Here is a 20675-nt window from a genome sequence, read left to right as displayed (position 1 = left end):
AACGAGCATCCTGAAGAAATCTTTTCTGACATAACACCTCATTTTCATTCAACAGTGATTTCAATACCCTGTTTTTGCAATGAAATAAGTTAAAGGCTAGTTACATTTACTCTTATTCTTGCTTTTTGTTGTAGATTCCATCGTTTCCGGACCTGGAGGAAAAGCTGCACGCGTTCCTGACGCAGTACAATGAGACCGTGCGTGGCTCTGGCATGGATATGGTCTTCTTCACGGATGCAATGACCAACCTGATCAAGGTGCGTGTGTGTGTGCTTGTTTGTTTGTGTCTTGTGTACAGGATTCTCCCCCCCCCCACCACCACCCTGAAAGCTTTTAGGAAGCCCCTTCATCCCCCAAACGTTCTCCTCACTGCAAGTGATAATTCCCTTCACATTCAACCAATTGTTCTGGCCTAGCGACCATCATCAGGGTGAAAATGGGAACGTTTTCTACTTCTATTTCAATCCTGATGGCGGGTCAAGATCGTAATTTGGTTGAATGTATGGTCAGTTATTATTCGCAGGGAACAGAACGTTTGTGAACAGAAGAAGTTCAACATTTATAAGTGGCTGCATTGGAATTTACTAGCAGTTCAGAATATTTTTAAATCCCATCCCTTTCCAATCCACTGCGTGACTGATAGTCCAGTTCTTCTGCACTTGATATGTTTGCTCTGTTGCAGATCTCACGAATAATTCGCACGGACAGTGGGCATGCACTGCTGGTCGGTGTTGGTGGATCCGGAAAACAGAGTCTGACACGACTGGCATCCTTCATCGCTGGATACAATATATTCCAGATCACACTGACAAGGTATACATCCCTGCACTATATTTTAGCAACTACAGTCGTGGCACTCTCGTTTACACTCCTCTTGTGGTTCGTGGTGGTACCTTTCAGCCTCGCTATACTGGCTCAGCAGCTTCATCACCTCTCTCTCTCTCTCTCTCTCTCTCTCTCTCTCTCTCTCTCTCTCTCTCTCTCTCTCTCTCTCTCTCTCTCTCTCTCTCTCTCTCTCTCTCCTCTCTCATTTCTCTCGCTCATTGTGATGTGGCATCTCTTCAAAACCAGAGCTTTTCCTGCTTCTTCATTCACAGAGCATACAACGCAAGCAATCTACAGGATGATCTGAAAGTCTTGTACAAGACAGCTGGACTGGAAGGCAAAGGCATCACTTTCATCTTCACCGATCAAGAGATCAAAGAAGAAGGCTTCTTGGAGTATCTGAACCAAGTCTTGTCATCTGGTGAGGTATGTATCCCAGGGCCAGTACCAATCATGACTAGTTGTTGCCACTGGAATGGGGTTTCAATTACGTATGCCTGGGAGATGTCACTTGAAAGAATACAGGTACAAGAAGCTGTCATACATTTTGGAACAGCTTCAGGAATGGTGCTTGACACATTAGACACAGAGCTACCTTAGCACGTTTCTCGATGGTTATGGATAATGCAGCTTATTACCCCATTCAAGTTGATCTCAGTTACTTACAGTGACATTGTAGTAATGATTCTGGTCACTCTTGACACCTATTATACACAGTGTTTCTGCACTGTCTGGAGGACACTGTGTTTATGCAATGCCTTGTTGCTAGGTTGGTGGTCTGTTTGCCCGTGAAGAGATTGATGAAATCAGCACCGAGCTGATTCCGGTCATGAAGAAAGAGTTTCCCCGCCGCCCACCTACACCTGAGAATCTACTGGCCTACTTTTACTCACGAGTGCGCAAGAACCTTCATGTTGCCCTGTGCTTCTCGCCGGTGAGTAGCTGTAATGGTGGGTAGTGCATTCATTTTGATTAGCTGCATCGCAGACTGTACTAGTGTGCATGAGGCTTCAGTAGTGATCACTGGGCTCATGTGTATGTTGTGAGCAGGTTGGTGATTGTAGTCGAACGTTCCAAGATGCCAGTCCATGATGAACTAAGTCGGTGATTAGATTTCACTTATCTTCGCTTGTTTACTTCCTAGTATAGCTTCAATAGTTTTACACTCACTGGCATTCAATGATCTGTTCCCTCCTCGTTGCAAACACTGTAGGTTGGAGAGAAGTTCCGCAATCGTGCACTCAAGTTCCCTGCTCTCATCTCTGGCTGTACAATGGATTGGTTCTCACGCTGGCCGAAGGACGCACTCATTGCCGTTGCCCAGCATTTCTTGGCGAGTTTTGAGGTGGAATGCACGGCCGAGGTGAAGCAGCAGGTGGTACAGACAATGGGTATCTTCCAGGACGGTGTGGCTGAGGCCTGTGCTGACTATTTCCACAGGTACCTATGTTTGATTTGTGAAACATAGTTATTATCTCATCTGATGAGTGTTTTTGAACATGAAACTAGGAGTAACAAGAAAGCTTTTTGGTCTCTGTTGTTGTGCCTTGTGTAGTAATAATATTATTTCTATTTTTATTGTTATTTTTCTTAAGGTTTGGAGACTCCACTGTAGCCAATACTGTATAAGCAGAAAATTTCGTCGGTCAATATTTTCGTCCAACTCCAAAGAAAGGGAGTTCGTCCGGTTGTAAATTTCGTCCATGGATCATAAGAGTGTGTTGAAAAGCTGGACAAATTAATATTAGTCCAGCATTTAATTTAGTCCAACAGGTCGTTGGACGAAAAAGACGAAATTAAATTCCAGACGAATATTTCTGCTTGTACAGTACTTGAATCCATACATCCCGTACACACACCTTGTACACACTCTCTCTAACGGTCTCTAGGCTACACTGCAATTGATATACATTAGCTCAAATATTCGGGCAAGGCCCGAAAATTTGAGCTAATGTATATCAATTGCAGTGTAGCCTAGAGACCGTTAGAGAGAGTGTGTACAAGGTGTTTATTGTTATTGTGATAACAAATATCCAGTGGAACAAAAAATGTATATCTCAACTCATAGGTTCATGCTCAAAAGCAAGCATCAGAATACCAGTATTCTAAGACTCTCGGCTTTCAATAGACATGCAAAGAAAGCGCTTCACATGCTCGCATGCAGATTGTAATTCCTTCTCTGCTATGCACTACATGTAGGTACCGTCGAACTGCGCATGTAACTCCCAAATCCTATCTCTCATTCATCAATGGCTACAAGACTGTTTACGCCCAACAGAAGAAAGAAATTGGAGGACTGGCCGACCGAATGAACAAAGGCCTGGAAAAGCTGATTGAAGCCAGTAAGAGTGTCGAGCAGCTGTCTGTTGAGTTGGAAGTGAAGGAGAAGGAGCTAGCCGAGGCTTCCATTACTGCAGACCAGGTGAGACTTCAAGTGACACATTATGCTGCATACTATTGTCTACACTATTGTCTATACTATTGTCTATGTGTCTACTGCTGAAGTGTAGTTTCTCATCTTGTTCTACAAAGAGATTATGTTTTACAGGGGTGCTACATGCGCTCACCAATTATTGCAGTATGCCTTCTTTGTTGTCACCTTGTGGAATGTGGTCTCTGCTAAACTGTGTTTACAATGAGCTTTGTGATAATCTGGTGTGTTCCTGTGCAGGTTTTGAAGGAGGTCACTAAGAAAGCTCAAGCGGCGGAAAAGATCAAGTCGGAGGTGCAGACGGTGAAGGACAAAGCACAGAGGATTGTTGATGCCATATCAGTAAGTGTTACTAGGTCTGGGCTATCCCGCCAAGTCTGAGCTTCCACCTGGACTCCTCCTTGGTTTCCCTTTTCTCTCTAGCTCTTCTCTTGTACCTTCTTGCTATTAGTCACTTAATGTGGGGCTTTGAATAAAAAAAGACTCATGACCAAGTCGGAGCTTTGATCCCATGATCTTCTATTCGTGCATGTGAATTGTGAGACCCGAATTCTAGCAATCCTGGCTGACGGTGATGCTTGTGTTGAATATCTACTGCTGCACAGACTGACAAGGCAATAGCAGAGGAGAAACTTAGCGCTGCACAACCGGCGCTGGATGAAGCTGAACGTGCTCTTCAGGTGAGATCCATTGCTCCATTCGAATTCCAATTCTTTGCCTGTATATGAAGAGCATAGACCTTTGTGTATTGGAAAGTAGTTCTTAGCCATGCAATCTAGTTAGGCCCGACACTATGATCTGGCATCACATCACAGGAAGTTAGTTCTGCATCATTGCGTTCTGACGAAATGTAATCCGAGCTCCAGAAAATTGCCTGAACTGCTGCATGCACCTCTTTAGAACCAGGCAAACATCCGAGCAATATCGGAGTGCTAGTACATCACATCAATGAGGCAAGCTGCTGTATTCTAGTGTTCTGTGCAGAAATTAACCAATTGGCAAAGAGCTTTCATACTTTCATCTCTTTCCCGTATCTGTCCCTTTTCTCCTCCCCCCCCCCTTAGTATGTCACAGGCCACAGGCAAATTGTGTAATATAAATAAGTAATTTGATGTGTGCATTCATGACACACTACACTACAACAGTGCTGGTAGTCTATACCGTGCTATTTTCCTCGTGTATGTTCCATGCTGTGTTGTTTGCCATGTCTACCTGCTACAGACTATTCACCCCAGTCACATCGCCACAGTCAGGCGTCTTGGTCGACCGCCTCACCTGATCATGCGCATCATGGACTGTGTACTTCTGCTGTTCAGTAAGAAGGTCAATGCATGGGAACTGGACCCGAATCGTCCCGAGTGCAACAAGCCATCATGGGATAAGTCACTTGTGGTGAGTGCTACGCAAGTTCCGGGAGGGTATAATAATTGCTGTTGTGTGATCGCTTCTAACACTATAGACTGGTGAACGCAGTGTGTAGATGTTCTTTTTTGTGTACACCTGATCGCCATAAGGGGTCGCTTCCTTTTCCTGCTTAGAGTTGCCAATTTTAAGCAGTTTGGTATGCTCAACTCAATGCTCTTTCATTTGGCTTTCTGGCCCTTGCTTTGCCACAGCTCATGGCCCAGGCAAACTTCCTGTCCAGCCTGCAAACCTTCAACAAGGACTTGATCAATGAAGAAGTGGCAGAGCTGATGGCCCCTTACCTTGGTATGGAGGACTACAACTCGACAAAAGCGCAGCAAGTGTGCGGCGATGTGGCAGGCCTATGCTCGTGGACCCGCTCCATGGTTGTGTTCTTCAGTGTAAACAAGGAAGTACTTCCTCTCAAGGTACAGTTTAACCCACCCAGTGCTACTTGCTCTGATTTAAGTATTGACATTATCTGGGTCCAATGAGTCCTACCCAGTACTATGTCCACTGATAAGATGAACACTTGTCATGTATGGGCATTGTCCGGAGCAGGGGTTTGCCGGTCCATGATCACTTGGGTTTGAAAAAACAAGTGCACCGTATACCTGGTAGATCTACACAGTTCTGTTTCCCATTGCTGTATATCTTATGAAAGTAGAACGCTGCGTTTGATGTCGCCTATGACCTTGCTAACGGTCTGAACGTCGCTCATAGAACTGATCAAATAACGCCTTGTCAATTTCACAAAGGCCAACGTCTCTCCAGTTATGAATGTGTGTAGCTCTGTTTCTCTTGTCTTCGCCGCCTGACTTATGTGTTTGCACCTCTGTTGGTGTTGAATGTTCAGGCTAACCTTGCTGAACAGCAGGGAAGACTCGATGAAGCCACAGCCGAGCTAGAAGCAGCACAGGCAACGCTGGATGAGAAAGAGAAAGAGCTGGCTGAAGTGAAGGCTGCTTACGAGAACTCCGTTCGAACCAAGCAGGTCAGCACGCACACACCTTAGCAAGTACATGTACAAGTCACCGATACCAGAAATCCGTAGCCATAGCAACGTACTGCAGGGTTCTAGCCAGGTCAATATAGTAGGGGGCGGGCATGGGAACAAGTTACCCCATGACCCATTTTTTCCATTGTCCAAAATTGTCTTGCCATGCAAAATGTAACATACAGAGTGAACCCCGGCTTCACCCCTCACAAATGTGCCTTTATGAACCCTCTAGTAGTGTCTATCGACTGTATTTTCGTTGAATGGCGTGAAAAAACACAAAAATCGGAAAATGAGTAGGGGGCGGCAAATTTTCACAGGGGGGGGGGGGGGGCGCACAAACGGAGTAGGGGGCGCTGCGCCCCCCTACCCCCCTTTGGCTAGAACCCTGGTACTGGGACTGGCACCTCACCTTGTGCATGTGGCTTGAGACGCTGTGTTGACTATACTCAACATAAGTCTGTAATGGGGCATATATGGTATACTAGTGTCTAAATTTATGGTTGTGGTAATGAGTTCCCTATCTCAATGCGATGCAACGAGTGTATCACATGTTTTAGGGTGTGCGAGTCAATAGGTATCATAAAAGAACATATTGAAGACATTCATTCATTTATATTGAAGACAAAATGACAAATGGAGAATTCTGTGACATTCTTCATAGGGTCTGATTGAGGATGCGGAAACCTGTCGTCGCAAGATGAAGACAGCCACGGCGTTGATCGACGGCCTGAGTGGTGAGCGAGATCGCTGGACAGAGCAGAGTAAGGAGTTTGAGGCACAGGTTGGTCGGCTTGTGGGCGATGTACTGCTGGGAACGGCGTTCTTGTCCTATGCCGGGCCGTTCAATCAGGACTTCCGCTCCCTGCTGCTGAAGAGCTGGACGAAGGAGGTGCGCACGAGAAACATACCGGTTTCACACAACCTGAATTTGGTTACCATGTTGACCGACTCCGCTACCGTAAGTGATTTCTGCATCTCTCATCCTGATGATCTGATACCGTCATTTGGAGCTCATTCTGATCTGATATCATGATTTGAGGTTATGACCTGGAGTTTGTACTGAAAAAGAGAATATTCACACTCGTGAATAGTCATGTACAATGTATACTGTAAAATATTAATCACTCGGATTCAATTATTGTCTGCCGTAACGTTACTATGGCTGTGACTACTCATGGACTCATTATGAATGCTTTCATTAATTCCGTTCTGTATTTGCAATCTGTACTGTGTGTATCTTGATAGATCAGTGAGTGGAACGTTCAAGGTCTGCCCAACGATGAGCTGTCATTGCAGAATGGAATCATTGTCACCACGGCAACTCGGTTCCCCCTGCTCATCGACCCGCAGAACCAGGGCAAGCGGTGGGTCAAGAACCGGGAGACGAAAGACATGTGTGTAAGTTTTCTTTTCCGGCAGGTAGAGTGGGTTTGTTCTGGCTCTATTCGCAACACTCTTTCATCATTACCTTCTATGGTGTGCTGTTGGCGAACTCCACCTTGTACATCTATCCGTTCTACTCATTGTGCTTCTGAGCTTCCAGAAGCCATTATTTTGGCACACACTCAACACTGAGCTTCAGAAATGGAGTGTACGTGTAAGGATATTGCTTGAAAATCGCCTAGGGATGTGTAGCAGCAGGTCAGACTTAACTGGCTCCTTGTTTCTCATCCTTCTTTATCACGTTTCCCATTGCTTTCGAAGATCACCACACTCAATGACAAGTTCTTCCGCCAGAAGCTGGAGGACAGTCTGTCGCTCGGCCGGCCCATGCTTATCGAAGATGTTGCCGAGGAGCTGGACCCAGCCCTGGACAATGTGCTGGAGAAGAACTTTATCAAGTCTGGCAGCACATTCAAGGTACGCCAAGTTCCACTCAGGGTCCTCTGCCGACTACTTTCCATGTGATGATTTCAGTATTTTACAGGGTAGAGTGAAACCATCATTACTTAGACATTTGAACTGTGTGTTTCTGGCGGAGTATTGCACCAGTGCACATTGCCTTCGTCATGCGTTTGTTTTCAGGTCAAAGTTGGAGACAAGGAGGTAGACGTGATGAAAGGCTTCCGTCTGTACATCACCACCAAGCTGCCAAACCCGTCCTACACACCAGAGGTAAGTTAGATTGCATCCCACGGTGATTGGTTCTCTCTAGTCCAGATTTCACTGCTAATGTTCTAGTTTTAGATGTGAACAATGAAACAATTACTATTCTCGAATGTTCACCGACACTAGAGAGCGAGCACAAGGATAACACTTTGTAGAATGTAGATTATCAATTAGTGACTTCACTCTGAGCAGAATATGTACAGACATGTATATCGCATGTACGTACAAGGTGAATTCTATTCAGGGCAATTATACCATGCAGACTGTTGAATTTTACAAGTGCACCTCACCCCCATACTTGATAATGTAATGGTACGAACAGTCCTAGCTTATTCTGCTGTTGTTTTGTACATCATCATTCTGATGACTAGGTCAGTGCCCGTACAGCCATCATTGACTTCACGGTGACAATGAAAGGCCTGGAGGATCAGCTCCTTGGACGCGTCATCCTAGCTGAGAAGAACGTGAGCAATCTCCCCTTTCTGCCATTGACTAAATTCTTGTATCCTTAGCCTGGTTTGAGGGAGTCTGAATTTTGTTATTGTGTGTGGCGCCGAGTGAATTCATGGGATGGTGCCTGAATCGAGCCTGGAAGAAATGCTGCTTAAAAAGCTGCGATAGCCATGTGTGTTGTTATTTTCATGTTATTTATTTTAAGTCTATTGCATTTGTCACGGTATGTGTTTGTAGGAATTGGAGTCTGAACGCACTGAGCTAATGGAAGATGTAGCTCAGAACAAGCGCAGGATGAAAGAGCTTGAAGACAACCTACTCCATCGCTTGACAAGCACCCAGGTTTGTGCGGCGGGAATGTGCTGCGTGCATGGGTATATGTGTATGTGTGTTTGGGTGGGTGGATCATACCTCATTGGCTGGCCTTCTGTGCCTTATGAGTAGGAGAGGGGAGGGGGAGGGTGACCTGAGATTAAAGTAGTACACATACATATACATAACGAGTGCTCTCACTCAATTTGATGACTCCAATGGTCATGGGGCAAGCAGCTACTGTATTAGTAATGATCATGTCGCTTCATTTTGTCATTGCTCCTATTACATAGGGCTCGCTTGTAGATGACGAGTCTCTGATTGAAGTTCTGAGCACAACCAAGGCTACCTCCCAGGACGTCAGCCGCAAGCTCACAGTGGCGGCGGAGACCGAACTGAAGATCAACACAGCAAGAGAGGAGTTTAGACCTGGTAGGGAATATGTGTCCAAAACAAGTGATCTACAGCGCCGGCATTGCCGGCACTTACAAGCCCACTCATTGTTAGACAACTTTTGCTTATTACTTATAATTGTATGAGGCTGCAAATATGCTAAATACAGAATCATGTTATAAGCCAGACAATCAAACAACAACCAAAGTTACACAAAACACCATACACTGCACAGTTATGTATGGGCGGTGTGCAGTACTCAATGTACACTGCACAGTTATGTACGGGCGGTGTGCAGTACGCAATGTACATTGCACAGTACAAAATTCACAGATTTTGTATTTTTTGTATTTTATGATATTTTAAGGATTTCCCAAAGGCTTTGGGCCTGTCGAGGGGATCTCCTGCAAGAAGAATGAAATGACAACTTTATGTAGAGGGAGCAGTTAATCGAGGATAGGCTAAGGAAATAGATCGAGGCGTACAACATCTGGTAATTAAGGAGTTGGGATACCGTCAGTGTAATGAATATATCGGCGAAAATGCTGATAGAGAGAATGCTTGAATTCGGGGAGGCTGGTTATAGAGGTAAGAGAAGGCGGTAGGCAATTCCATAGCATTGCAGCTTTGTTGGAAAAGAGGGAAGAAAAACGCACACCGTGATAATTGATGTTTTAAAAGTTTGTTTGGTCTTCTTGGACTTGAAGACAGTGAAAGGTGAACATGTTGGAGGTGTTCTGGAGATATATGTATAAGTTTAAATAGAGTAACAAGACCTGATACTTGTCTGCGAAAGTGCAAGTACTCTAAGTCACAACGGGCATTTAACTGGGATTTCGATTTGCGCATTTTGGATAATTGGAGCATTCCGCTAACCGGATTTCAGCTTATCAGGCTTCAGATATCCAGGATTAAGTTATCTAGGGTTCAGTTGTCTATGGTATGACTTGATGTCTATGGTTGTTCGATGATCGCTTTTAAAATTGAACATAAGATGCTGGTATGATTACGAACATACTACTATAATCCTCTCGTCTGTCTGCTGCCATTCTTCTTTGTTTGTTTAGTTGCAACACGTGGCAGTATCCTGTATTTCCTGATCACTGACATGTCACTGGTCAACTGTATGTATCAGACCTCACTGGCACAGTTCCTGGAACTGTTTGATCTCTCCATGAAACGGTGAGTGTTGAGCTGGGAGTGACTCTCGATGGCTTGTCCACAGGCTAATTGCTCGATGAGCTTCCCATGCACTCTTGATGACAAGTCAGCAAGAAAAACGTGAGCTCCCATTTTCGGTGTGACCAAAGCAACCATCTTGACGAATGTCCCGGCTATTGCTTCCTTTCAATAACAATGAATGAGGCCAATCTTGTATCTTGTCCTTCCTCATGTCAATCTATCTGTACACTGTGTATGCAGGTCTGGCAAGTCACCCATCACGGCAAAGCGAATCACTAACATCATCGACTACCTGACATTTGCCGTGTTCAAGTGGTCCGTGAGGGGTCTCTACGAGACAGACAAGTTCCTGTTCACGTTGCTCTTGGCACTGAAGATTGACCTGGTCAATGGCAAAGTCAAACACAAGGAGTTCCTGACATTCATCAAAGGTAACGTCTACATCTGGGTATTGTCTCAGTTGATACGTTTTAGCAGATTTATGAATGCAATCCCAAAGTGCGACATTACTTGTTTTTCCTTTTCCACTTTTCCATGTATTGACTCTGTAGTTTGTACAAATAGTTGTGTCAACATGGTGGTGTACTCCAAAGTAGTTATTGTCTTTTTGATTTCAGTTTAAAATAATGTAGTTGCTTCTCCTTGCACGGTATATTATTGTTTCCTTGCAGGATTGTCTCTCTGCTTTCATTTGGCATAAGCGAAGCTGTGATTCTGGTATTTTGCGTCACTACAAATATAGTGAAATGCTTTACAAAGAAGGACCAGATACATTGTACATTGTTTTGTCTAGGGGCATTTCACCTGTCGCATATGTCTGCCATAATCTATGGCCACAACAGTCAACGTCACATAAGTGTTAATTTCTTGTGTTTAGGTGGTGCTGCGCTTGACTACAATGCTGTTGAGCCCAAGCCGTTCAAGTGGATAACCGATATGGTGTGGCTTAACCTGGTTGAGTTGAGTAAGCTGTCGCAATTTCAAGATGTTCTGGCTCAGGTAAGGGGAAGGAGCAGCCATCCACTTCGTATCTAAATGAGAAAAAAATATTGTGCGAAAGCGCTGTGCATTGAGAACACTGATCAAAGGCTGACAGAGCCAGCCCTTGCTCTCTTTTACAGGTCTATGTTTATTGCTGTGTCTGAGATCGAGTTCCACTATCAGGTTTTACTGATACAGTTGTCCCATGACTACAAGGAAGATGTGATTTCTTCTTCTCCTGTGTGCGTAGGTCACAAGGAACGAGAAGGCATGGAAGACATGGTTTGACACTGATGCACCGGAGGAGACTCAGATTCCCGATGGCTACGAGCTCTCACTGGACACATTCCGAAGACTGCTGCTCATCAGGTATGCTTGTATGCCCAACACACCACTGACAGTCTGCTCACATTGTTCTTATGGATGTAAACCATTACAGCCGTATTCTGTGGTGATCCGTTTAGACAGTTTGACTGTTTTCTTCTTCAGCTTGATGATTCCATTATTCTGAATGATGCTTTATCAGTTACAGGTCGGATTGGCTCATGGAGAGCCTTCTAGTATCATAAGCCACACACTCCCATGGGAATGTTTGCATAGATTTTCGTGTTTCTACTTCTGTGCAGGTGTTGGTGTCCAGATAGAACTCTGCCACAGGCATTCAAGTACATCAGCCAATCACTCGGGCCAGCGTATGCCGAGGGTGTCATTCTGGATTTACAGGAGATGGTCGAAGAGAGCACGGTTCGAACACCCATGGTGTGTCTGCTGTCCCTGGGATCAGATCCAACTAATGCCATTGAAGCACTTGCTAAGAAGGAAGAAATCGGTAAGTAGACGTTCATAGTTTCCATGCATTTAGCACTTCTATCGTGTGTACCAGAGCTTCTATTCACTAGTTGAGGGAATGTAAAGGGAACTTTTCATAGGACATTTGTGAATCATATAAGGTCTGAATATGAGCATGTAATCTATGTGCAGGAAAACTCTGCAGACGCACGTACCATTCTAATGATCAGTCAGGATCGTAAGATCAAATCCGGTGAGATACATCTCATGATTGTAGTAGGGTGAAACTTGGAGTTTCAACAGAAAATTTCTCCTCTTCTTTGGAGTGTGAGACTCGTCCTTTTGGTTTGTACTTTCTGAGTTTTCTCGTTCTTCTGCTTTACCAGAATGCCGCACAGTGTCCATGGGCCAGGGCCAGGAGGTCCATGCTAGACGGCTACTCAACCAATTCATGGCTGGTGTAAGTGCAGAGTCTGGCCATGTGTTTTCCTCCACAACATACAAGTATTCAATTTGGTTTTCCTTGCCATCCAATAAGTGACATCAGGCGAAATATGTCCCTCTCCATTTTTTGGGGTAGTGGTTTATGGTGATAAGTTGTGCAAGATTGCATTGATGTTCATTTGTAGGGTGGCTGGGCTATGCTTCAAAACTGCCATCTTGGCCTGGAGTTTCTTGATGAGCTTCTCGACATGGTCATAACCACTCCCAACATTGATCCACAGTTCAGGCTTTGGATTACAACGGAGGTAAGTCACCAAGTATATTTGTGCACGACATGTTTTATGCACTGACCAAGACCAGAATTGTGTATGGAAGTAAATGTCATACTGGATAGAGGTGGGCAAAGGTCTGCCCTGCTTTTTGTCTGGTGTAAATTTCCGCACCGAGATAACCTTGGACACCTGGAATGGTGTACAAAAGTATACAAAATGGCTACCCATTGTACTCCCATTTCACCCGCTATATCTGAACTCCTTTGGTGCAGTATAGATTTTTGCTGTAAGACTTCTGTTTCTTCAATTTTCAAGTGGGTTTCCGTAGTATCACTGGTTTTATGATATCAAATCTTTCTTGCACTATGCACCATCTTTTGCAGTATCATGACAAATTCTCCATCAGCCTTCTGCAAATCTCTATCAAGTTCACCAATGAGCCACCTCAGGGTGTCAAGGCTGGGTTGAAGAGGACCTACACCGGTAAGAATTTAGTAGCATGTGCCATGGTACATGTATTATTTTGTTTTGCGTGAAGTTTACATAAAGCGCTATTGTAGCAGTCCTGTTCTTCAGTCTTCACTCTCATCACTGCCAAGAATATGCATTGGTGATTTTTCCTTGCACTCATCTCATACTATAATGTATGGGTGAGTTTTTGTGTGAGATGAGTGAGTTGTGTTTGGGATGAGTGAAATGTGTGTGGGATGAGTGCAATGAAGCCAGGTATATACTTGGATTGGGTAATGCGGGCTAAATCTTAAGGCTGGGCTCGCAGTCAGAAGTGAATGTGGTGCAATCATATACAGTGTATGGTATTAGTGAACAAGGCTCCGCAGCCAGTGCTAAGTTTGCTCTCTATCTCTGATATTTACTGTACTCGTGTAATGCATTGCCGGCTCAGGAATGACTCAAGAGCAACTGGATGTCAGTAACATGCCGCAGTGGAAGCCTGTGCTCTATGCTATTGCATTTCTACACACAACTGTCCAGGTAAGCACTAACAGACAAAGTCCATACTCGTATACAGGCGATTGGTCCTACTTAACTGCTGCCACTGCTGCCGCTGCTGCCACTGCTGTTGCTGCTGCTCCTGTTCCCATCGCTGCTCATACTGCCGCTGTCGCTATGCAGGTGCGGCTGTGGCCGCTATGTTGTTTCCACCAATCATCCATCTACTGTCATTTTTTATGTTTGCCAAAAGTATGAGATACTTTCTGATTCCATCAACTTTGGCAATCTTCTTTCGGACTGCTTCTGTACAGGAGAGACGCAAGTTTGGTGCCCTTGGCTGGAATATCCCGTATGAGTTCAACCAAGCGGACTACACAGCCAGCGTTCAGTTCTTTCAGAATCACTTGGATGACATGGACATCAAAAAGGTAAGAATGGGTTGCATAGTAATGTATGAGTAATGCACTTTGACATTTCCAAATGTCCAACCTTTGTCTCGGCACTGATTGATGATTCCTCAATGAAGCACCAAGGATAAAAATTTGGTGACTAATTAATTGAAATTGCAGTAGAAGACCTTGTGTGTGAAGGTGTTGAAGAGATGATTGATTGATGATGTCAGACTTTGCCTATTGAGTACACTGCTCATGTCCCATGGTGCTGCATTTGCAATATCTAGTGTGCCCTTATGCTGGCACTGGCAATCACTGTATTATAATATTATTACTCTGCCATGATGTATTTCCGTGGTTGCATTAGGGTGTCTCATGGAGCACAGTACGGTACATGCTGGGAGAGGTTCACTATGGAGGGCGTGTGACGGATGACTTCGACAAAGTCTTGCTCAATACATTCTGCAAGGTGGGTTGACCAAGTGTGGCATGTGTTGTGATGTTTTCACTTATCATTGTTTGTTGATGTTCCATTGTTGGTAGACATGTTGCTAGACGATCGCTGTGAGTGAAATTCCGACTTGCAACTACCAAATCATTATGCCTTTTTAAGAAAGCTTTACTCCCCCCCCCCGTCTGGTTATTGAGCAATGCGCGAGCAGTTGAGGTCGCCTCTTGTGTAGTTGGTTACATCTAGGGCACTCAGCTGCAGTCAATGACTCATTCTATCTTGGCATCTCACACATACTTCCTCATGCGTGTTGGTGTCACACATGTAAGTTTGTGCGTTTACTTGTATGTGTATGTGTGTGCGTGTATGTGTGTATGCGTGTGATCAGGTTTGGTTTGGTGAGCATATCTTCCAGACATCATTCCAGTTCTTCAAAGGTTACAGCATACCGGTTTGCAAGAGTGTTGCTAATTACGTTGACTTTGTTGATCAGCTACCGCTCAAGGACTCGCCTGAGGCATTCGGCCTGCATCCCAATGCTGACATAACGTGAGTCCAGGGTGCTTTTGCGTACAGGAGATTCTCATAATTGCCATGTTGCCCGCAACGTAACCTATATCGATATGCTCAAGCCACTGGCGAGGCTGCATTTTAAGCGAAGCTGCATTTTTAAGTAAGAATCACTCACATGTGATGTGTTTTCCATAGCCAGCAATCGCAGGCCATCACGCACATAGAAAATCAGCATTTTTGCTAATCAAACTCAGGCTGAAAATGAGTTGCAGTTCATTCCTTCTCCGTTTCTCTCTAGTAATGGTTCATGAATCCGCCCAGTCCACATTCCTTCTCCGTTTCTCTCCGTTTTTCTTTCCTTTCAGTTGCATCTTCCTCTCTGCTCTGTTTTATTTTCTCTTTTCGTTCGTCCCTCTTGATATTTGTACTTTGTACTGTTGAGGCAACGAACTGAAATAATAAAAACCAAACCAAACCAAAACCAAACCATAAGTACTAATGGTGTTCACATCTTGGTCATGTGACTTAATCTGTGTAGGAAGTGATCATGGCATGTGGACAGTGGAACCAACATGGCCGACATCATGTGACCCATAGATGCAGGGGTTGAGCGGAATTGTCCCGTACGGTCCTGTGATAGATGTGAAACCATTCTATTGTTATCTGAGTGATCGATTTGTGTCGTAAAACTTGAAGTCACAGCAAATTGCTTGCTCCATTTTTGTCCAGATTGTGTAAACATGCAGGTATGCTTGCCTTTGCTTCCCTGCTGCTGCAGATATCAAACAAACCGTGCCCGTGATGTCCTTGACACCATGCTCAGCATACAACCTAAAGACAGCAGTGGTGGCGGTGGAGAAACACGAGAGAGCGTTGTGCAGAAGATTGCAGACGACATGCTGGGGAAGCTGCCAGGGAACTTTGTTTCACACGAGGTGTGTCTTTGCAGAATAGTAAAGTAGCGGCTGTGTGCATGCATTCATATGTGTACATGTGTGTACACTGGTTTTAACCGTTCGTTAGTTTGTGAATGTAATCTACAAGTATGTGTGGTCGACCACAGAACACACTGCTGGCGGTGTAGTCAGTTTACTGCAATTTCGCTGCAGAAAAATAATCGCATTACCGTGAGACTGTATAGCATTGCTCGCAGCCACAGAGGAACACATCCAACACATTGCAGATTAGTCCTGCCACTGACAGCAGAATATCGATGATGTACATGTACATGTAAATTGTGTTCTATTGTCTGTTTTCACTAGGTGAAAGCGTGCTTGAGACGTATGGGCATTCTGGCACCGATGAACATCTTCCTACGTCAGGAAATTGACCGCTTGCAGCGTGTCATCACATCAGTGCGTCAAACACTGCAAGACGTTAAACTGGCGATCGACGGCACTATAATCATGAGTGAGGTGAGTCAAGTCTGAGTACGACATCATGATCATGGATGACCTCTTCAGCACATGTTGGGTTTCGTGCTGTGGACCAGGTGATTACTGCACTGGCAAGCTGGCAATTTTGATGTGGATCGTAAAGGGATGGAAAGGGTAGTTCCATCCACCAGTCACTTGCTTTGTCTTGATCTTGTTGTTGTTTTGTTGATTTCATTTTGTATCACTGACCAAAACGAATATATTCAAAATCACTGGGGCAATTTTACATGTTATGCTTATTCATACTGCGTTATGAGCTTGTTACATGTTGCTATCTTCCTCTGGTAGATTGATGAGGGGCAAAACTAGTGGTGTATTTTGTATACTGACTATTTTGATCTGCTTTGTTCGGTGTGTAGAACTTGCGAGATGCCCTGGATTGTATGTATGATGCCAGGGTGCCTGCTACGTGGAGCAAGGTAAGTCAACAGGTGTAGGCCTTCCGTCACATGAAGTGATGGTGTGGTGGTCAAGAGGATGATGCTGGTTGTGCGAGGAACCATTCTTCTAAGAAGATACTATGACACCCCAATGTATAATGGAAACGCTTTCCTTGTCCAAGACGGATCATCAGCATCTGTCAGTTATAATATATGAAGGAGGATTCTGACTTCTACAGGCTTTCTTTTCTCCTTCCAGTGTGGAAAACCTCTCCAAAAATTGTTGTGGGCACTCAAGTAGTTTATGGAAGTCTTTCAAGTCTGCAGCCTGATGGCAGATGTCATTTGTGGTGAACAGGCAGTACTTCCAAAATCTACTCAACCATACAATTTTTGTCCTCGCCTGTTCATTTCTGTCACTCTTGAGGACGTTTCTCTCTAAGTTCATTGCCCTGTGTTTTGCTGGTATCAGAGATTAGACTTTGACTTGCTGTCGATTACTTTGTCTTCCTAAAGATTTCTTGGCGGTCATCAACCCTGGGATTCTGGTTCACTGAGTTACTCGAACGGCATCATCAGTTACAATCTTGGTGTTTTGAAGGCCGACCGAATGTCTTCTGGATGACAGGATTCTTCAATCCTCAAGGGTTCCTCACGGCAATGAGACAGGTGTGTACCATTCCAGTAACTGCAAGTTTGCGGAGCTCAGTGCTTTACTTGTGTTCATCTCGCCGATGTGCTTGTTTGGATCTCGGTATTGTGCTGGTGTGGATCTCGCTGATGTGCTGGTGTGGATCTCGGTATTGTGCTTCCAGTACAGTTGTTGTGTTGGTTGATGGTGGTGCATGCTGCACTCCCCTAGGCTTGGCAGGCAGAGCTAACGTTCTTTGCACTATATTCCAGTGCATTGTGCCTTACTGGCCTCTTTCTGTCCGGGGCACTCTGATTGATTTATTTGTGGCAGCATGAGCAGAGTTAAATAGCCACGGGAAGTTCACACTCATGGCTTGTGGGATTTCCCCGTCATAAGGAGCGATGGAATACCAGGGTCACATGGGAGGCTTACTTAGATATTGCTTTCATCCGATGAGCACATGATTACAGCATCATTGCGGCTGTTGTGTTATGCATTGTGTAGGACGTGACCCGCGCTCACAAGGCCGCCAACTGGGCATTGGACAGTGTGGTACTCAACAACCGTGTCACCAAGATGTACAACGAGAACGAGGTGACGGAAGTCCCAGCGGAGGGTGTGTACGTGCGTGGACTCTTCTTGGATGGAGCCGGCTGGGACAGGAGACACGAACGTCTTTGTGAACAGCAGAATAAGGTGAGTGCAACACATTACTAGCCAGTAAGGCGAAAAAACAGCTTCTCGATGGATATGTTCACGTGTTGCTTTTGTCACTCCTGAGCAAAGAGGCTACACAGCAGGATTAACCAGTACATATTCATGCCTTCTGTAAAACATGTTCCACAGGTTCAGCCAGCATCCTGACAGCACTACCATTCTGTTCATTTCCCTCCAGGTGTTGTTTGTACCCATGCCAATCATTCACATCTACGCGGAGCAGTCCGGTAGCGTACAGCGCGATGGCAAGTTGTATCAATGCCCAGTGTACAAGAAACCCAATCGCACCGATCTGAATTACATCACTACGTTGTACCTACGTACCACTGCGTCGCCTGACCACTGGACTAGGCGTGGTGTTGCCATTCTGTGCGACACCAAGTAAGGTGGATGTCAAGATAGTATTTTCTTCGTCCTGTTTTCGAATTCTGTACATTTTTATCCTATCTACATAAAATTATCATGTATGTGAGTGCGAGTGTGGTAAAGACCTTCTCACGGCCACCTGCACTGGATGTGTGTATTGGACGTGTGTGCGCATGACAGTTTTCATGCCAAACTTTTTTTCATCCCTGGGTGTTTGGGCTGTTTGTTTTGCATAAGCAATGTTGTAATCGTATTCATGGGAGCACATTTCAACTACATGTTCACCTCATGCATGGTTCACGATGCAGGGAAGGAGAAGTTGCTGGGTGTGAATATTCATCATAGATAACCGGATTGACTCGCTGCTCCGTGTTTACCTTGCCCTGTAAAAGTTAATTTGGCAATTATCGTAGCATAATTCTAGATAATATTCCTAGAAAGCTATGATAATAATAGATTGTAGCGTTCTCGCCGCCTTTCTAAATATTCCTAGACGTATTCATCGTGAGAAAATGTTTACAATTTCCCTGCCATTTTGTATGAGGCTCTTGATTTTTCATTCAAGTTTATTAGAGATATTTTCCGATTCCTATTTGGCTTGTGCTTGCGGCAAGGTCTGTGAACCTTGTTATGCCACGAGATGCTTTTCCCTGTTAGATTTCATACAGCTACAAGTATTCATTGCTGGCTTTTCATTTCTGATTTGTTTAGATGCAAGTATCCACGTACGTCCTTTCCGGTGGTGTATTTGGCTCCACTTTACTCACATTTATAGTATTATGCATGTTGAATCTCGAACACCAATAGCCAGCTTGCTCACGAAGACCAGTATCCCATCGGCTGATTGATGATTCTTGTCAAAGCCTACACACTACTAGTCTTGAATGAAAAGCATTTTTACATTCATAGCGAAGCATGCAGCTGCTATTCGAATAATGTGTGTGTGTGTGTGTGTGTGTGTGTGTGTGTGTGTACGTGTGCGCGCGTGTGTGTGTGTGTGTGTGTGTATTGAGAGTCTGGTAGCACATCATCAACTTGCTGATAAACTAGATGATGTGCTACCAGACTCTCAATGTGGCTTCCGCACAGGACGTGGGTGTGCTGACATGATCTTTGCGACAAGGCGACTAATCGAAAAGAGCTACGAGCAGGAGCAGAAGTGTTTCTTTATCTTCATTGACCTGAAGAAAGCCTATGACTCAGTTCCGCGAGAGTGTCTGTGGTTAGTACTGCGAAAAGCTGGCGTCCCTGAGAAGCTGATCACTGTTATCCGTGCATTCCATGACGGCATGACCGCAACTCTCCGTCTGTCGAATGTTGAAGCTGACCCCATGGCATCCCTGTGACGAACGGCTTGCGGCAGGGATGTTGCATGGCCCATGTCCTATTCAACATCTTTATGTGGGCAGTGATGCATTGTTGGCGCCAGCGCGTGCAGCCTATCCATGGGGTAGGCGCATAGGTCTTCTTCGAGCCAGATGGGAAGCTACTCCACCACCGTAGCCGCCGTGATAGATCCCTGGAGCTGACAGAGTGTCAGTTTGCTGATGATTCCGCTCTTGTGGCCGCGACACGCCAGTCCGCAGTTTCAGCCTTGGAGGTATTTGTGGATGTATGCAGCGATTTTGGCCTCACCGTCAGTGCCACCAAAACCAAGTTCATGGTCTCTGGCCCCAACATCTCTAACGACGATCTAGAGCCGCTCGCGATTCGAACTATGGATATTGCCCATGTGTCGTCTTTTTGTTACCTTGGATCCAACATACATATACACAGCAACGGCCGATGTCATGATGATGTCATGATGATGTCATGATGATGTCACATCCCGGATTGCACAAGCTGCCAAAGCGTTTGGCGCTCTGAAGAAACCGATACTCCACGATGTAACACTGACAATATCCATTAAGCGGTCAGTGTACAATGCTTTTGTGCTGTCGACTCTGCTCTATGGGTCCGAATGCTGGGTACCGCTAAAGGCTGATGTTCATGCGTTGTCTGTCTTTCATCTCCGTTGTGTCCGCACGATTCTGGGCATCAGTCGTCAAGATGATGTATGGAATGACAGGATAACTAATGTTGAAGTTCTGGAGCGCTGGGGAGATAACTTGGACATGGAGTGTCGTCTCAGCAGACGTCGCCTTGAGTGGCTTGGTCATGTGGCAAGGATGGAGGATGAGCGCATCCCGAAGGCTCTACTGTTCGGTTCGTTGCCAAACAAGAGACCTGCCCATGGT

General features: G+C 45.0%; 1 protein-coding gene across 1 annotated transcript in view; it reads left to right on the top strand.

The window, feature by feature from the left end:
* The window catches only part of LOC135810161 (dynein axonemal heavy chain 5-like), a 42990-nt gene extending 23632 nt beyond the window's left edge, over positions 1–19358 (top strand). Inside the window, exons 38-73 of the mRNA XM_065323630.1 lie at positions 135–257; positions 683–813; positions 1098–1251; positions 1595–1759; positions 2039–2269; positions 3029–3247; positions 3497–3598; positions 3862–3936; positions 4478–4648; positions 4873–5088; positions 5517–5654; positions 6322–6618; positions 6906–7058; positions 7365–7520; positions 7686–7775; positions 8141–8233; positions 8460–8564; positions 8828–8966; positions 9995–10109; positions 10350–10540; positions 10987–11108; positions 11341–11459; positions 11717–11919; positions 12266–12339; positions 12509–12628; positions 12979–13078; positions 13500–13588; positions 13861–13977; positions 14309–14410; positions 14781–14941; positions 15684–15840; positions 16168–16320; positions 16701–16760; positions 17238–17390; positions 17860–18051; positions 18251–19358. Coding sequence (XP_065179702.1) covers positions 135–257; positions 683–813; positions 1098–1251; positions 1595–1759; positions 2039–2269; positions 3029–3247; positions 3497–3598; positions 3862–3936; positions 4478–4648; positions 4873–5088; positions 5517–5654; positions 6322–6618; positions 6906–7058; positions 7365–7520; positions 7686–7775; positions 8141–8233; positions 8460–8564; positions 8828–8966; positions 9995–10109; positions 10350–10540; positions 10987–11108; positions 11341–11459; positions 11717–11919; positions 12266–12339; positions 12509–12628; positions 12979–13078; positions 13500–13588; positions 13861–13977; positions 14309–14410; positions 14781–14941; positions 15684–15840; positions 16168–16320; positions 16701–16760; positions 17238–17390; positions 17860–18051; positions 18251–18457 — 5193 coding nt within the window. The 3' untranslated portion in view covers positions 18458–19358. The remainder of the gene's footprint in view (positions 1–134; positions 258–682; positions 814–1097; positions 1252–1594; positions 1760–2038; positions 2270–3028; positions 3248–3496; positions 3599–3861; positions 3937–4477; positions 4649–4872; positions 5089–5516; positions 5655–6321; positions 6619–6905; positions 7059–7364; positions 7521–7685; positions 7776–8140; positions 8234–8459; positions 8565–8827; positions 8967–9994; positions 10110–10349; positions 10541–10986; positions 11109–11340; positions 11460–11716; positions 11920–12265; positions 12340–12508; positions 12629–12978; positions 13079–13499; positions 13589–13860; positions 13978–14308; positions 14411–14780; positions 14942–15683; positions 15841–16167; positions 16321–16700; positions 16761–17237; positions 17391–17859; positions 18052–18250) is intronic.
* The last annotated feature ends 1317 nt before the right edge of the window (positions 19359–20675 follow it).

The sequence above is a fragment of the Sycon ciliatum genome, chromosome 2 (genome assembly GCF_964019385.1).
Source record: "Sycon ciliatum chromosome 2, ocSycCili1.1, whole genome shotgun sequence".
NCBI classification, from domain to species: Eukaryota; Metazoa; Porifera; class Calcarea; order Leucosolenida; family Sycettidae; genus Sycon; species Sycon ciliatum.
This window is presented reverse-complemented; position numbering and strand designations above follow the sequence as displayed.